This window comes from Taudactylus pleione, unplaced genomic scaffold, assembly GCF_031769625.1.
Source record: "Taudactylus pleione unplaced genomic scaffold, aTauple2 ptg000086l, whole genome shotgun sequence".
Classification (NCBI taxonomy): domain Eukaryota; kingdom Metazoa; phylum Chordata; class Amphibia; order Anura; family Myobatrachidae; genus Taudactylus; species Taudactylus pleione.
In genome coordinates, this window is record NW_028284488.1 from 32,236,126 (window position 1) to 32,254,512 (window position 18,387).

Consider the following 18,387-nt stretch of genomic DNA (forward strand, 5'->3'; position numbering starts at 1 on the left):
AAAATGAGGTGGTCAGTCACAGCACTTAATACCACATGATATAACTATACTCAAGCGAAGCTGTATCTTTACACTCTGGATACCAACATATGAGGCAAATATGTGCAGAATTCCAGATTTTTAGTGATCATGCGCCTGTGTTATAACCTTTTCAATATTTAATGACCAAGCATTTGAATAAAACCTTATTTACATAAAAACAACCACCATCACCTGACTAATGTAATAAATTGCCTCAGAGGACTCATCGCATAACACAGCTAGGTTTGGTCACACCGTAAACATTTTACTACTTCAAATGACAGTTCTCTCTTCCAAGTGTGTCCAATTATATGTATGAGTCTTATTATACAAGTATAGATGTGTGCATGTCCCATTATACATGTTTAGATATGTGCATGCATGTATGGATGTTTGCATGCATGTCCAGTTATACAGGAATATAAGTATGCGAGTGCATTAACATGCATATACGTTTTGCGTATGTGTATTTGTTGGGGGAGGTGGTGGACACATTGGATAGCTTTGCTTCGGTATGTTTTAGCAGCTTACTAAATAAATTTAAAAAACACCTAAAATATCAAATTCCTTAAAGTTTTGGTGGATAATTGGCATAGACTATCACCAGTTGACTGACTAAACATGCAAAAATCCAGTTAACCAAATACCGGATTTCCCCAAACCTTATTACGCAGGCACTGAGCTGTTGCTGCTACTCTGGGACCATATCTTAATATGAAATATAAATGTAAATCAGGAAATTGGACCAATATGCAAAAGGAGAATGTAGTTTTCAATAAATTAATGTCCTACAGGCATCCCAATCACAGCAGTCTTATGAAAAGTATTATATGCTGTTGTACTTCTACATAAATGTACAACCCTACATAGGTAATACTTTGAAAAAAGATGACCACATTAATACATACGAGTACTAAAGCAGCTAATTTCTTTCCATGCCACACATCTCTCTCTGTAAGTTCAGTCACAGACAGAAAACAAATACTACGCCATATATTCAGCATGGAAAGCCAATTATTCCAAATGACTGTGCTCACCAGAAACAGCACACACACATACGTACTGTAATAACAGAATAATAGCAGGTGATTTGCTGACTAATGTACATGCCAAACATTGCACAACTAGGAGCTCAGATACTCATTTAATAGTACACAGACAGATTAGGCCATCAGCTAAGCCATCAAAACCTTTCTGCCAATATACTGAAATTAAACATAACATTTTAGTTAAAAAGTGTACCAAAGTGTTTCTAGAAATATTTTAGAACACACAATCAAGGCAAAAGAGAAACATAGGTGAATTATGACCCTTATGCAATAAAGTTGTGTGTAATAAGAACAAACACAAATATTCAGTGGTATAACTAGAAATATAAAATTCATTAATACAATGTATTTAAATATACAAAACACAACTACACAATAAGCCAGTAACAAAAATAAGACCTTACCTTTTTCTGGTACCAAACTATTGCATCTGTCACTTTGGAAGCCATTTATTCTACACATTTGACATCTTAGGCTGCAACGAGAAAGAAAAACACTTGCATCAACTCTCTTCTGATCAAGTGCTGTGATGATGTATGTATAAATAGTTCAGCTAACTGCACACCAATAGGCGTGTGTAGGTACTTATATTACACCCTCCCTCATTACTATTTTACAAACGTGTTTTCAAGCTTGTTGCAACATGCTAATTATATAAGGGTCTTCAAAGGTTCAGACATCATAACCAATTATTTTTCCAAAGCACAGCAGATTTTCTTAAAAGGGATATCTACAAATATACAGTATAACAAAACACAATACATAGTTACTTTTTAAAAACACAACCAAACCACCTTAGCAGCTTTAGGTGAAACAAGTAACATACTGAAACAACAAATGTAATTTTTTTAAGCAAAGTTCCAGGATATAGCAAGAGAACATAATAGCTAGGCAGTAGAGCACTCCGGGACGTTAATAGTGAGATCAACAACTAATTTTTTGACAATACTTTAGTGCAGAACTACAAATAAAATGTAGTTTTGCTTTAACATACACCAGAATTGAAGATTGTAACTGTCATAGTGGTGAAATATGGGACATTGTTTATCCATTCCCCCCCCCCCTTAAAAATAACGGACAAAATATCCACTTGCTGATACAGGAACGACAGTACAATTATAACATTGTAATCGTACAGTCGTTCCTCACCCTGTAGGTGCCTGCACTGAACGATATGTAGTTCAGTGCAGGCATCCTCCCTCATCCCAGAACATGCACAATCTGTCATTATCGGCAGGTTGACCTGCATATTCATGAGATGATAGATGTTCGAAACAACCAGCGGGAGCGCGCATCGCTGGTCATTTTCGACATTTTAATGCCCGATTTGTGAACGATCAATGAGCGATTGAACGATAACCATGTCGTTATCGTTCAATCGCTCATTTTAATCTCCTAGTGGATACGCACCTTTAAACTTACAATAAATTTATCTTAATCTCAGGTAATTGTATTTCTTATATGAACTAGCAACTTAAAAGATCATATAGTTTTACTGCTGCTATTATTTAGACTGATTTTAAATTAAGCGAACTGTGAAGCTGTTAGAAGCGGGTTGGGTATGATATGTCAACAGTCATGATGTCAACATAGTGACAAAGAAAAAATACAGGTTCACAACTCCAAATTAACTGATTATATATAAATAAATACATTTTGCAGTAAATACAATAGAGGTTTTTGGCATAATCTTGGCCAAGCTTATGGGCCTGCCCACCATATCCGGGTAACCTCTTGTCGGGCAGGTCCCTAACATACTAAGGCTCAAATCCAGAGCGCAGGACACCCCCAAACTAGCCCAGCCAATCCACCCCAAAGCACCGCTCTAATAAGAAAAGTGAAGTGTTAAGAGCAGCCGCTGGCCGCATATAAAGCATAAAAATAAAAAAGTGAAATACATATATATATATATAAAGGAAACAGACAGTGAAGTATTAAAATGTGTTAAAAGAAAATGTGTTATACTGCGGTGCCCTGAAGCAGATCAGCAAAGCAATCTAGGGGGACCCACACCCCAAAAATGAACCAAAGCTGCACTACACAGTCTAAATATTAGCAGGACTTACCTATTATTGTGCCTCTGACTGGTGTGCATATTACATTGCCAGACTCCATGCTGTAACCAATGTAGTAGAAGTGCTAGTCGGAGTGGGAAGTGGCTCAGGCTTCCCAGGTGTGCAAATCAATGCACTAATTAGTTTACAAAGAAATAGATCTCAGACTGCACATTCTGGATATATATATATATATATATATATATATATATATACACATATATATATATATAATTGGAGGTGCTACCTGTGGAGACCATTGATATATACACAAAGAAAAAATACAGGTGCACAACTCCAAATTAACTGATTATATATAAATAAATACATTTAGCAGTAAATACAATAGAGGTTTTTGGCATAATCTTGGCCAAGCTTATGGGCCTGCCCACCATATCCGGGTAACCTCTTGTCGGGCAGGTCCCTAACATACTAAGGCTCAAATCCAGAGCGCAGGACACCCCCAAACTAGCCCAGCCAATCCACCCCAAAGCACCGCTCTAATAAGAAAAGCTTGGCCAAGATTATGCCAAAAACCTCTATTGTATTTACTGCAAAATGTATTTATTTATATATAATCAGTTAATTTGGAGTTGTGCACCTGTATTTTTTCTGTGTGTATATATCAATGGTCTCCACAGGTAGCACCTCCAATTATATATATGTATATATATATATATGTCCAGAATGTGCAGTCTGAGATCTATTTCTTTGTCAACATAGTGATAATGTTGACATTGACCATGGCGACATTCATCATGTAGATGTAATGAAATGTCGACATACCATCCCTGATGGGCCAGCGGTGACTTACCTGCTCCCAGACAGGACAGCAGCTCCATGTGACTGACTTCCGGGTCAGACATCCAATCCTCCAGAGTTTGGGTGAGTATTTATCCCTTATTCTTAATACCTACCCCTCCCCATAGCCTAACCTCCCATCGAAGCCTAACCCTCCCGCCACAAAACTAATATTGACATTCTGACGATGTTGACATTTCAACTGTCATAGTTATAAATGTCAGCATGGTCACTGTCGAACTTTTGACTATATCCTGTGAGAAGCATATGTGTTATTTACGCTTTGTATTTATTGACTATTACTGTTTATTACATTTTTAATCAATTGAGGCAATATTTCAAATGAATGTGTATATGATACTAGTGTATCAAGGGTTAATACACAGCTGCTAGTAACTAATCAATGTACCAGATTGGATATTTGCACCTGAAAAGAACTGCCAGTGGAAGGCAGACCACATACAATGTGAGCTTAACACGAAGAAACACTAAAGTATTAGGAATATGGCATCAGTAGCACACTGAAATCTATGCTGCAATAGTTTGTGGCATCTAGATATCCAAAAGGCAAACATCTCTAACCAAAATTAATGCTTGATATCTGGAACAATTAATTTATTTATCTGATACGGGCACTCCTTGGAGGGACATACAGTCCTGGAAAATATTTGTAGTCTAATTAAAGCTAGGTACACACTGGGCGATAAGCTAGCCAGTCGGGCTGACATATTGTACCGCGGGTACACATTAGAGTGAGGTTATGAACGACCACTCATTCCGTCCTTCATTAACATGAATGGGGCTGCTTGCAATATCGGTTTGATGTGCAGCACATCAAACCTAACGTCGCATGCGACTGTGGAAGTGCGCATACACACTGCACGATATGTTGTTACGATTTGGCCAAATCGTCCAATGAGTAACGACATCGCTCCAGTGTGTACCTTACTTAACTCTTCTGGTCTGCCTTTATCTGAGGTATCACTATAATTACTCCAGTAATTGTGATTTCCATTAAATACCTTATATCACTATATGTGTGAATATTTTATAAATATGTGGCATTTATGCCTTCATAAAAATTGTAATTGGATAAGGACTCAAACCTGTATGTTAGATGTAAGCACATTTATTTATTTTTGTGGATTATTTAATAGGAGGAGATCCTATTGTAAGACCTGCTCATCCCACAGTAATCTAAGTAATGAAGCGCACAGTTTGTCTTTGTAATTGATCACATTTTTGTCTGAATGATGTTGATCCGACTGGATAAATGTCATGAAACCACACAAATGCTGTTCTACATTGGCATGACAACTATTGCAGCAGCTGCGGAAGGACAAAAAAGAGGAGGCTGCAGATCGCTGGTCTATATTTGTGGATTAAAAGGACATTTGGCCTAGGGCAAGAAGCTTTTTAAGTCCTTAGCTGCCATCTGTGTTACTGCTGGCCCTGCTGCCCTCTAATATCATCTAACAATGATGTCCAACACTAAGGCATTTGATGCCCCAGAATGCTGCACGCGCCACATTCCTGGACTCCATAATTAAATTCTGCTCAGAGGGGAAGTGAGCACTGATATTCATGTCCTCCCTAAGTTGTGTGTGCAGTGAGTGCCTGCCCATTGATGTAATTGGGGATATATGTTTTTCTCCAGAAACCTTGATTGCAGTAATGGTGCATACACACAGGACGACCATCAGCGATAACAATATCTCTGAACGATCTCTCGGATTTGTCGAATGATCGATATCGATCATCCAGCACACCCCCAACGATCGCGGGTCCCTATAGTAACCTGATTGATATCGACGACCAGGTTGGCATGCATCGACGGTCGATGGACGATATCTTTATCATCCATAAGTGCCCGCGCATCGCAGGGCATTGGTGGGTTGGAGGCACCGAAAAATGCACAATATGAACGATAACATCAATATCGTTATTATCATGCATTTTAATTGTACCCTGTGTACACACCATAAGTTTTTTGTAACGACCATTATCTATTATTTTCTTCCAATTTGGTCAGCTTACAGTTTTAGCAGTCTTAAATACCTTGTGTCAAGTAATAGTAATACTGCAGCTAACAAATTTTTTCCCAAAATTGCAGATATCCATGATTACAGAGCCATTGGGACTTTTATCCATCTTTGATAACGTCATTAAGTGTCCATTTATATAAGGAAAGTTGTAGATTTAGAGGTCCTTTAAGATGTGCAATCAGACATTTTTTTGCCAGGTCATAACTTTCTCTCTAATAAAACGTATAGGTGCGTACACACTAGGCGATCAGGAAAGACAGTACGATTACAACAACGTAATCGTACCGTCGTTCCTGATCCCCTGTAGTGTCTGCACTGAACGATCAGTTGTTCAGTGCAGGCACTGTCCATCATTCCTGAACATGCCAATCTGTCGTTATCGGCAGATTGTGCTGCATGTTCAGGTGATGGACAATGTAGGAAACGACCAGCGGAAGTGCGCATCGCTGGTCGTTTCTGACATAAAAGTGCACCATTACTGAGCGATTGCACGATTACGATGTCGTAATCGTGCAGTCGCTCAGTAATATCGCCCAGTGTGTACGCACCTTAACTCTTTCAAAGACCAATCTGAAAACCAATGCTCAGGAAAAAGGGTGCAAAATTCCACAGCAACCAAAGGTTTTCTTAAGGTGCGTACACAGGTAGCGATCAGCCAGCGATACGATATTGCTAGCTGATTGTTAAGCAACATCCCTGGTGTTCTGGGTGACTGATATCGATCACCCAGCACACCATATACTTACCGGCGACTATAGCAACCCGTGATCACGGGTCCCCATAGTAACTTGCTCGATATCGAGCAAGTTGACCAGCACACACGGCCGATGGACGATATCGCTATTGTTCATATGTGGCCGCTCATTGCTGGTCAGTTGGTAGGGTCCAAGATGAGAAAATACTTAAACCAAACCAGACTGCAAAAACTAGTTAATGAGAGCATCACCTCATTCCCCTTTTACACCAAAGTCCCTAGTCTGACCCAGGATTTGGAACACTTTTCCAACCCGGATGAGACCTGGGACAGACCCTCTTTTACACTGCTGCGCCGGCACAGTTCAGCACTGACTCAGCCCTCCGGCGCAGGTGAGTAGCGCTCCATACCCTCCCTCTTCGCGCCCCCCTTACTTTACTTCGCAGTGGTCTGGAGGCAAAGTGGGCGGGGTGCGCTACTGCGTTCTAGTCTGCCTGGGAATGGACCCACTGAAGTTGGCCAATCGGGGAGGCATGCGGCGCGACTCAGGTCATCGTGACCTGGGTTGCGTCATTTATACTGCAGGGTCACACGGGAACGACCCGTGCTCAAGCCTGCAAGCTAGCCGGGTCGGATCCCTGGACCCAGGTGGAACCATTTAGACCTGGGGTCTTCAAACTTAGCCCTCCAGCTGCTGTGGAACTACACATCCCAGCATGCACTGCCACCTTTTTGATATAACAGCATGCTAAAACTATGTGCAGTGCATGCTGGGATGTGTAGTTCCACAGCATCTGGAGGGCCAAGTTTGAAGACCCCTGGTTTAGACTGACAAAAGTCGGTGTAAAAGGGGTATTAGAAACTTGACAACTACACTGCTTATTTTGCAGAAATACAGGTTTGGCAGAAACCTTTATCATTGTCGTACACAGTGTACACAAGCCTGAATTAAACAGACTTAAGAACATAAGTTCCTGAACAGCACGAGATGATAAAACAGGCACCACTTGCACACACATTTCAATGCTAGTCAGCAACAGAAGACAGACATTGGAAGTGTCTCATAAAAACACTCAAAATACCTGACATCCATATAGGGCTCTAGGAGGTTCACATTAGAATGCATGAACATCTAATTGATTAGTTGCAATGTGGGGACATATCTGTCTGCAATGAGAATTGAAACATGGAAAATAAACATTTTCCTTGCCAGCGCAAACATTTCACATGGAATTAAAATGATGTGTATATATATATATATATATATATATATATATATAAAATGTTTTTCTTACATATTTAAAGATAAAGAAGCTTAACTGTATGTGTTTACTCGGGTGCAATATTACATCTACAGTATCACCTGCCTGTGGCCCGATTGGAGGAGCCAATGTATGAATCCTGTCTGCATAGAAAGTACACAGAATGACACAAACTAAACACAAATACTGCAAAGGAGGCCAGGAAGTGATGTATCCACTAGTGATGAAGAACAGGAAGTCCTAGGGAATTTCTAAGTAGGCCTGTTATCCACGAGTGTGCAGCAAAATAGCTGCCTATTTTTGGTTTAACTTACACATTGTAGGCCTGATACAAAGTTGTAGGCTAATGCCATCGCAGCAGCGATCCTGTACGCAACTGCGGTGCGAAAATAGGCAAATGTTGAGAATTATATTGAGATGCCCACCTGCAGATTTGCAAATCCAAGCATCTGCATACAAAGAGGCTGCATCGGTCACACATTCTTTGATAATAGGACTTTTGAGTAGCCCTATGGTCGCAGAGAATGGGCGCATGTACTGAGACGCCTGAGCCACTTTCACAGAGTACGGGATCGCAGTCGCAGGCTGCGCCACAACCCGAAAACTGTTGTACATCTCAGAATCACGTCTAATGTACAATCCCCCTAAATGGGTATACTGAAAAAAACACACAAATGTTGATAGATTGAAACTGCACTGCATAACTGTTATACCTGTTTCAGCTATGCTAATGGAAAATCTGCTCAAGCAGCAGTCACATTAAACAGTCAGATTTGTTACAGTTTGCAAAACTTTGTTCTTTTACATTAAATACCCGCTACGGACTCCCTCTTTACACACACCGCAGCCGGAGAAACAGGACACAATTCTGGGGTTCTCGTAAAAGCTGGACGGAGCCAGTCTTTATTGTGCCAGGTACATAAATAAAACAAAATAAACAAAATCCTAACCCGTCTGGGTTCTAACTAGACAGTAAGTTCCCTCACTATCAGAACACTAAACAAAATCCCCGTCCACAGTACCTTCTGGTTTACAGCCAAGAGTGTCTCAGAGCAAGGTAACCTGCGGCCTGCTCTCCCAGGTATAAGACACTCATCTACAACTGAACACAGCTTAAAATCAGCCAGTTCCAGGTGTAAGCCCTAATGAACCTGCTACCAGGCTGAAAGGCCCAAAACCTGGAATGGCCTGTGGATAGAAAACTCTCTCTCCTCACATCCACACCCCCAGGACCCAAACCGGCTTTTCCAGAAGCCGATTCTCTGGTCTATTTACAAAACAAACTTCCCCTGGGGTTTTGTGGTTTTTTTAGAACACATAGGCCAAAAACCTAGGACAAACGTACCTGCCATCGACCACTTTACCAGTGCTTCTATCACAATAATATATATATCTATATCTATATATATACACACACACACATATACACACACATATACACACACACACACACAAACGCACAGAGCTGTGCTCCTCAATCACTCCTGTAATTTTTTTTTGGGGGGGGGGGATCTGGCTCCTAGATTTTAGAAAAATTTTGTTAAGCCCCGTCACACAAATAGTAATAAGTTGAAACGATATGTATAAGATTAAGGGAAATTTGAAGCCAATTTTGAAGTTTATACTTGAAGTGGCCTACGGATCAGGAAAGTCATTAATATGGGCATATCATAAGCAGGGGTGCTGTGTGGTATGGTGCTATGATGTGACTGTAGCTGTATGGGGGACAACATGGCAGCATGTGGCTATCTCATACCCTCATATACTACTATGCAATACTACACACTGGTAATCTGGGTTTACATATGCCCTCTAGAGGCATGGCATATTGACTAGGAGACATTCATTGCATTTTAAAATGGGCAGATGGTATGACAAGTCTGAGGCTCCGGAATCCCAAGTGTCCGTTTAAACTCAAATGCATCTGGGCAGAAGTTCTCTGGACTCTAAAGAGGGAGTTTCCCCAAATGCAGCAGAGTTTAAATGAAGACCTGAGATTACAGAGCCTCAAGTTGCATACACACGGTACGATCTGTACCACCAACAACTTGAAAGATATCATTCATAGATATCGTTCAGTGACTCATCCTGCCACATCTCTGAACAGGGAAAATTGAATATATAGCCAAATTTGGCCTGCTTGGATAGACGATGAAAGATATCTTTATCGTCCATGCGGGAACGCGCATCGTTGGTCAATCATTCCCTGCCTAAAAATGAACGATATAAACGATATATCGTTCAACGATATAGTTATCGTTAATGAAGATCGTCCCATGTGTATGCAGCATTAGTCTCATATCATTCGCCTGCTTATATTCACCATTCTGGTAAAAGTCCATAGTTTGGATGTTTTAGACCTATTATGTTAAGGTGGTTTTAGAGGTTGTTTTGCTTAATAAATAGGTTGTTTTGCTTAATAAATGTAACTATATTTTATCTCCATTTCTGTCCTCAATTCTCTTGTGTATCATACCTTGACCTAGTAATGTGGAGCCTATTTCAAGGAAGGTTCTACATTACTAAACAGAGTAAACTAACAACATTTTCTATCATTATATTTCTATTGTAGGTTTGATTTCTAAAACTTTGGTGCGCTATCACTTCTAGTTTTTGTGTTGCATATCCATGAATGTTGCTGTGAATGATCTATGGACTCCCACCATATAAGGGAAGTTTTATTTGTTTATTTCCAATAAGTTCCCCCTCCCTTGGTATAGCACCAACACTACATACCATGCATTCATTTGATTAACAAACAGACCAATCATTGAGTTGTTCTTAGAAAACAAGTATACTTTTGGGTTTAATCCTTCATACTATGTCTATATTTGAAAAAATAAGAGATATGGTAAGAACTTTCCCTTGTTATCTCTATTTCTACGAAGTCCATAGGGTTCCACAAGATACCTTGGGGTATTGATGACGACATCAGGCAACAGAGTTAATTTTCAGCCTCCCATGATGCACTGGGGTCCCTCTCCTATACCCCGCTCCCTAGCCAAGGCAATCAGTTTCGAAATAAGCCATAGGCCGGAGGAGGAGACCTAAGAGAAAAAAAAAGTCTGGAACACGCAAGAATCACATTCTCACCAGAAGGAGACGGAAAAACCGGTGACCAGATCAAAGCCCATCTGCAGTACAGGTGCGACAGGGCGGGAGTCCTAACAAGTTCTTACCATATATCATTTTCTACATCAGGATCCATAGGGTATCCACAGGATACCTTGGGGATATCCCAAAGCAGTATCCTTTAAGGGTGGGGACGCTCCTGTGCTGGAAGGAGAATCCGCTGCCCGAAGGAAGCATCCTGAGAGACGAAGGTATCAAATGCATAATACGTCACAAAGGTATGGACATTAGACCACGTGGCTGCCTTGCACAGCTGAACTGCAGAGGCACCACGGCGAGCTTCCCATGAAGGACCCACAGACGAGTAGAGTGAGCTTTGAGAGGATGGTACAGACAGGCCTTCATGAATGTAAGCCTCAGAAATCGCCATGCAAATCCATCCTGCCAAGGTTTGCTTAGTGGCAGGCCAACCCTTCTTATGGAAACCATAGAGGACAAAGAGTCCGATTACGTAAATAAACTCGTACGGTCAACATAAATCCTAAGAGCCCGTACCACATCCAAGGAGGCCTCACCAGTAGATAGGTCTGGGGAATTAAAGGCCGGTACTATAATTTCCTGATTGATGTGGAAACTAGATACCACCTTAGGTAGGAACCCAGGGCAGCACTGCCCTGTCCCTATGAAAAATTAGGAATGGGGGGGCGACATGAAAGAGCTCCCAAATCTGATACTATTCTGGCAGAGGCAATTGCCTGAAGAAACACAGTCTTTGCTGTGAGTCATTTTAAATCCACTGAGCCCAGTGGTTCAAATGGCGGTCCTTGGAGAGCCTAAGGACCACAGCCAAGTCCCAAGGAGCCACAGGTGGAACAAAGGGAGGCTGTATGCGAAGTACACCTTACATAAAAGTGTGGACATCAGAAAGTGTAGCAATCCTACGCTGAAACCACACTGAGAGGGCGGAAATCTGTACCTTCAGTGAAGCAAGGCAAAGACCATGATCTAAGCACACTTGTAGGAAAGCCAAAATCCTGGATATCCTAAAAACCTAAGGATCATAGCCTCTAGGTCGACACCAAAGAAAGTATGCCACACTCTGTGGTAAATTCTTGCAGAAGCCGGCTTCTGAGCATGGTGTTAACAACAGAGCTGGAAAAACCCCTGGACCTCAAGAGGGCAGTCTCAACAGCCACGCCGTCAATGACAGATGGCCCAGGTCCGAGTGATGGCAAGGACCCGGAGACAACAGGTCCGGTCGTAAAGGCAGCCGCATCGGAGCGTCTATGGATAGGCTCCTGAGATCTGAGTACCAGTGTTGTCTGGGTCACGCTGGAGCTATCAGCAGGAGCGTGCCGCCTTCTTGCTTGAATTTGTGAATCACTCGAGGAAGAAGGGAGAACGGAGGGAAGAGGTACGCAAACTGGAAGGTCCACCGGACCGACAGCACGTCTACCAGAAGTGCCTCTGTGTCTCTTGTTCTTGACCCGTACACAGGAAGCTTGTTGTTGTGTCGGGAGCCCATGAGGTCTATCTCTGGAAGGCCCCACTTTTTCACCAGTAGCTGAAACACCTCCTGGTGAAGAGACCACTCTCCTGGATGCACGTCTTGGCGGCTGAGAAAGTCTGCTTCCCAGTTGAGGACTCCTGGTATGAACACTGCCGAGATGGCAAGGAGATTGCCTCCGCCCACACCAGATTATCAGGGCCGCCTGACTGTGGGTTCCTTCTTGGTGGTTTATGTAAGCCGTGTTGGCATTGTCCGACTGTACCTGCACAGACTTTCCGTGGAGGAAATGTCTTGCTTGTAGGAGGGCTTTGAATACTGCCCTTAGTTCCAATATGTTGATTGGAAGCGCAGATTCTGCTGGCGTCCACCTTCCCTGGAAGAAGTGTGGACCAGACACTGCTCCCCAACCTCGGAGACTGGAGTCAGTCGTCAGAAGGACCCAGTTCGCAATCCAAAAAGGGGCGCCCCCTGTTCAGGTGAGTAGTCTGCAGCCACCAGGCTAATGACAGACGTACCTCCGGTGACAGCACCATTGTCTGTGTCCTTATCCGATGGAGCAACCCATTCCATCTGGAGAGGATCAACTTCTGCAGAGGTCTGTAGTGAAACTGGGCAAACTCCACCATGTCGAACATTGACACCATGGATCCCAGTAACCTCATCGCCGAGTGAATAGACATCCAGCGACTCCGCAGGCAACTGCGTACTTTTGCCTGTAATGCAGAGATCTTTTCCTTCATCACAAAGATCCTCTAATGTTGGCAGTCCAACAGGGCTCTGAGATGGAGCATCCTCTGATGGCACCAGGGATGACTTCTTCCAGTTTATCAGCCAGCCGTGAGCCTGTAACACAGAGACTGGCAATTGCAGATGGTGCTGAAGGATCTCTGGAGACCGTGCCAACAGCAGAAGGTCGTCCAGATAGGGCAACAAGCGGACCCCCTGCATCCACAGGTGGGCTGCCATGACTTTGGTAAACACTCGAGGCGCTGTAGCCAGACCAAAGGGCAGTGCCTGAAATTGGAAGTGTTGGTCTCCTACTGCGAACCTGAGGAAATGCTGGTGTGCTGGGACAATGGGGATATGCAGGTAAGCATCCTGAATATCTAGCGACACCATAAAATCCCCAGGCTCCATCCCAAATTGATGGAACGCAGGGTCTCCATCCTGAATCGAGGAACCCTCAAGAATTTGTTGAGTGATTTGAGGTTGAGGATGGGCCTGTAAGACCCATTGGGTAATACCCCGATCCTCTCTGGGACAACGGGACCGGTACTATAACTCCAGCCTGGAGCATAGAGTGGAGTACCTTCCGGAATTCCCGGACCTTGTCTTGGTCTGACTGAAGGCCCGTGGTGAAAAACTGGCTGGGAGGCCTCTGCCGGAATGAGAGGGCATAGCCCTGAGAGACCACTTCTCTTACCCAAGGGTTCACTGTTGTGATACACCAGCACTGGGAGAACTGAGAAGAAGCCGGCCCCCCACTTTGTGGTCCCCCAAGGGGAGGCCCGTCCAGTCAGGCTGAAAGCTTATCGTCCGACTTGGGAGTAGGGCGTCTTGTACTCCAGGCCTGCTTCTTTGGCTTGGCAGATTTCTTGGCCCCTGCCTACCTATGAAAGGACTGCACTTTGGACTTACCCTGGGTCCTATAGGACCAAAAGGATGAAGTACCAGACCCTGATGGGACTGTTGCCGATGGCAGACACCCAGACTTAGCTGCTGCCAGAGTGGCCACAATTTTGTTCAGATCAGGGCCAAACAGGACCTGTCCATTAAAGGGCAAGCATTCCAATCCCTTTTTGGAATCTGCGTCCGCTTTCGAAGAGCGCAACCATAGGGTGCTGCGAGCCACCACTGCTGCTTAGGAGATTCTGGAAGTGAGGACCCCTATATCTAAGGCCGCCTCATTAATGTACGTAGCAGAGTCTCTGAGGTTACCCACTAACTCCACCTGCTCAGGCGACGAGTCAGCGTCTAAAGAAGTCTCCAAGCTATCAGCGCAGCATTCCATAGCTCTGGCTGCCCAGCACACGGCCATTGCCGGTCTGGATGCCGCCGCCGCGCCGCCCCCCCCCTGCAAGGGAGTAAAAGGGATTTTAGGCATATTTCAACCTTGCGATCCGTAACATCCTTTAGGGAGGACATGGAGGGCATGGGCAATGTAGCACTCCTCACCAGCCGTGTGACATGAGAATCCACCTGTGGAGGGGTTTCCCATTTGGAAAAATAATTATCCACAAAGGGGTATGTAAAGGCCAAACGTTTCTGAGGTTGGTACCGCTTACCCGGATTTTTCCATGCCTCCTCTAAATGATCCACTAACTGACCAGATAGATACAGTGGCATCACCTTTAATATCCTTAAAGGCGGCATATTTGGATTTGGTCACAGGGGGATAGTCATCCTCAAAAACCAAGGCCGCACGGACTGCCCGTATAAGGCCTGTCATATATATTTTAGACTTAAGACTCCACCTCCTTAGTATGGAGGGGGGGCTCCTGGTCTGAAAAGTCAAAAATCTCTCAGTCATCAGACGTCATGTCATCCTCATCATAATGAGCAGTCTGAGACACTAAAGGCAGCTTAGCAGGCCTCAATGATGACTCCCCCTGCAAAACGTCCGTTAGGTGCTGTACCGTATAGGACAGTGAATTCACCCACGCAGGCTCTTGTGAGTCCTGGGGGGGGGCGAAAGTGGGAGACACTGGGGTACCATCAGCTGCCTGGGGAACCCCTGCATAGGAGATGACACTACTGACTGCTGTGATAACCCCATTTGGGGAAAAGCAGGGGGCGTCGCCAGCTGGCCCACAAGGGCTGTAAAGTGCCTTAGCAAAACAAGCCCAGGGTGGTTCCTGTACTGGCGCAGTGACAGAAATCGGGCTTGACAGTAAACAACATCGCCCTCCGCTATTGGTACATTACATGTGGTACACTTTAGCTGAAGAGGAAAATCACGTTCCCTCCCAGACATGGTAGCTGTATGTGACTCCCTTCACAGACAAATAGTTTTACTGTGAGGCAATGAGCACCCTGCAAGACCGCACCGCAAGGGCTTTAGCAGAAAAAGAACAGGGATAGTAAAATGGCTGACAGTTTCAGAAGTTAAAGTACAGGCAGACATCGCTAACATTAAGTAACTTACAATGCAGAAAACAAGCCCTGCACTGTTAGCACTGTGATCAACTACTCAGAAACAGAGCCTGGTAGGAAACAGCGCTGCATACTCTGAACTTGTAGGAGGAGAGTTATGCGGGGGGGACCCGGACCACTAAGCCACTTTCCAGCATCCAGCAGCGTTTGTCACTTCCTAATGAAAGAAAATGGCCGCCGAGGAGCAGAGAGGAGGCAGGCCCAGGGAGGAGCGCTGACACAGCCCACCAAACCGCTGTGGAGAGGCACTGTGCAACAGGGAAGGCGCTCTCCCCTGGCATGCATTTAACCCCAGGAACGCTGGAGACTGTCTGCTCTGCTGCAGCCCGCTGTCCCTGTGAAAGCGCAGGTTAGTACCCGGCTCGCAGCTAGTCCACAGGGAGCCCCCTGCCTGGGGACTCAGGACTGTGTATTCCAGCGAGCACCTCCTCGGTACCTGCCGCTTACCTGTCCCCTTGGATCCGGCCACAGTCTGGGCGGTCTGGGGTCACCGCTAGCCGTGAGCCCAGACCCCCACTAGCATCCCCGGATTGGTACCAGCGTTCTGGTCCGGCAGGGTGAAAGAGCGATCGCATGGACGTCTGTACAGACTGTCCATGCTGTACTGCTCTAGTGTGCAGCCACAGCTGCCTTTAAAAATCTTCAGGGGCTATTAACAGCCCCACTCCGTAGAAGGTGATCCGACTCCTGGCCGGGCACCGCCGAAAACTGATTGCCTTGGCTAGGGGGCGGGGTATAGGAGAGGGAACCCAGTGCATCCTGGGAGGCTAAAAATTAACTCTGTGGTACCTGACGTCATCAACAATACCCCAAGGTATCCTGTGGATACCCTATGGACCCTGATGTAGAAATAAACACTTCCATGAAAGCACCTATACTGTACAAATTTTAAAACTGCATCATGCAGTGATCTGATAAGTGCACAGAAAATATGCCCAGGATTCTTTTAGTCTTTGTAAGGGAGAATAAGCGCCAACATACCAATTACATTAGGAGAGAAACAAAATTCAAAACAATATTAAACTGAGTTATAAAAAGGACTGTTCTAAAACATTTTGTTGTTGAGTAGGAATCCTACAGGGCAAAAGGGTTTAAAAGAAACTACATCTGCATTACCAGCCTGGATGGCAAAACATTTGGGATAATGGCTACTGAGAACCAGACATTGTGCAGTCCACTCCACAGTCTAGCACAGCCGCAATTTTCCTCCCAAGCTGAGAGATGAACCACGTGGCCCTGGGAAATAGACTGCATATTGGAGCCCCTGTGCTCTGGCAATGGGAAGCAACGTGTTCGTAATAGGTGGTAGTGTAGCTTTAACTAACTCAAATTGTTTAATCACCGTAAAGACATTATAATTACATGATATTAACATAACTACAATCATTGTATTTACAAAACAAGAGTCATACCATAGTTACATAGAACTGTGGTTCTCAAGCTGAGCTGTGATTCAATGTTCAGTGAGTGGCTATCAGCTCACGTGTGTACAGTTTGGTTGCAATTAATGTTTTTGGAGTCCAGTCACCAAGTAAACAGGGGTGATATCCAAGCATAAGACATGAATAAGGCTTGGTAGTAGGTGCCAGAGAAATGGGTCCACTACATCTCGGAAATCAACAAAAGACTGGAGGAGCATTTCGCTGAGCTAATCGAACACATACTGTATGCAGTGTTCTCCCTAGTGCATTTTTGATCGGCGCTCCAACTATGGCATAAATGAAATGCAGGAACTGAATGTGTGATACACTATATAATGGCCGGATCTGTTTCAACCATACACTGCGTATTGTGACCATTGGCCAAGCCCCTTTGTCTGAAGCATCCAACAAGTGAAGAGCAAGTCATACGTATGAACTACATACATCTACAGGGTATAGCATTCCCTTCACTCACTTCAGACAGGGAGGACACTGGACCACACATCTAACATGCACGAGACTGATGTAGTGGTGTCCTGCTGATATTATAAGTGTCTTTAATCCCCCGATACCTCTAATTTGCATTACGATTGTGAGTAAATTGGAAGTGTTCAGCAAAAGTTTTCCTTTGGCGATACAATAACAGATAGGCCTAGTAAGTTTACGGAAAATATAAATTCATGGATGCTATATTCTGTTAGAAGACAATCTATGTATGTCTGTCTAAAAGTGCATAGTTACTAGTGTGGATTGTTATCACCAGATACTCAAAATTCTGCTTTAATATTTTTCTAGAAGCCAGACATTCCCAGCTTAATATGTTTTAACAACAAATTTCATTTGTATTAAAATTAGAATTAATAGTACATTAATAATGAAGAATAAAAGTCACATGTGTAATTCAGCTCCTTGTTGAAAAAAGGTTACGAAGTATGCGTTCGGCATCCCGGCCGCCAGGATGCCGACGCTTACATTACCGGCACCAGAATCCAGACGCCAGTCAGAATCCCGGCGCTGGAATCCCGAAGGTAAGTAACAGGGTGGGGGAGGTTATTAGGGTTAGGCACTAGGGGGAGTGTTAGGCACCAAAGAGGGAGGGTTAGGGTAGGGAGAGGGGGAGGGTTAGCAAACCAACCAACAAGTGTCGGTATGTTAAGCCCTTCGGGATCCCGGCATCGGGATTCTGACCGCCAGGAACCCGACTGTTGATATTTCATACCGAAATCCGGTTAAGATACCTTTAGTATCTACTTCTGCACTTCTTTCACATCAAAGTGCGGGAGACAAACATAACCTGTTGTTCCA

At 44.0% G+C, this 18,387-nt stretch overlaps 1 protein-coding gene across 4 annotated transcripts in view; it reads right to left on the reverse strand.

Annotated features, from left to right (window-relative positions):
* The window catches only part of PHTF2 (putative homeodomain transcription factor 2), a 173,303-nt gene that overhangs the window by 103,554 nt on the left and 51,362 nt on the right, over positions 1 to 18,387 (reverse strand). For all 4 annotated transcript variants that reach the window (XM_088468818.1, XM_088468816.1, XM_088468817.1 and 1 more), the window contains exon 2: positions 1,475 to 1,545. In XM_088468818.1, the coding sequence (XP_088324944.1) occupies positions 1,475 to 1,519 (45 nt within the window). In that variant the 5' untranslated portion in view covers positions 1,520 to 1,545. The remainder of the gene's footprint in view (positions 1 to 1,474; positions 1,546 to 18,387) is intronic.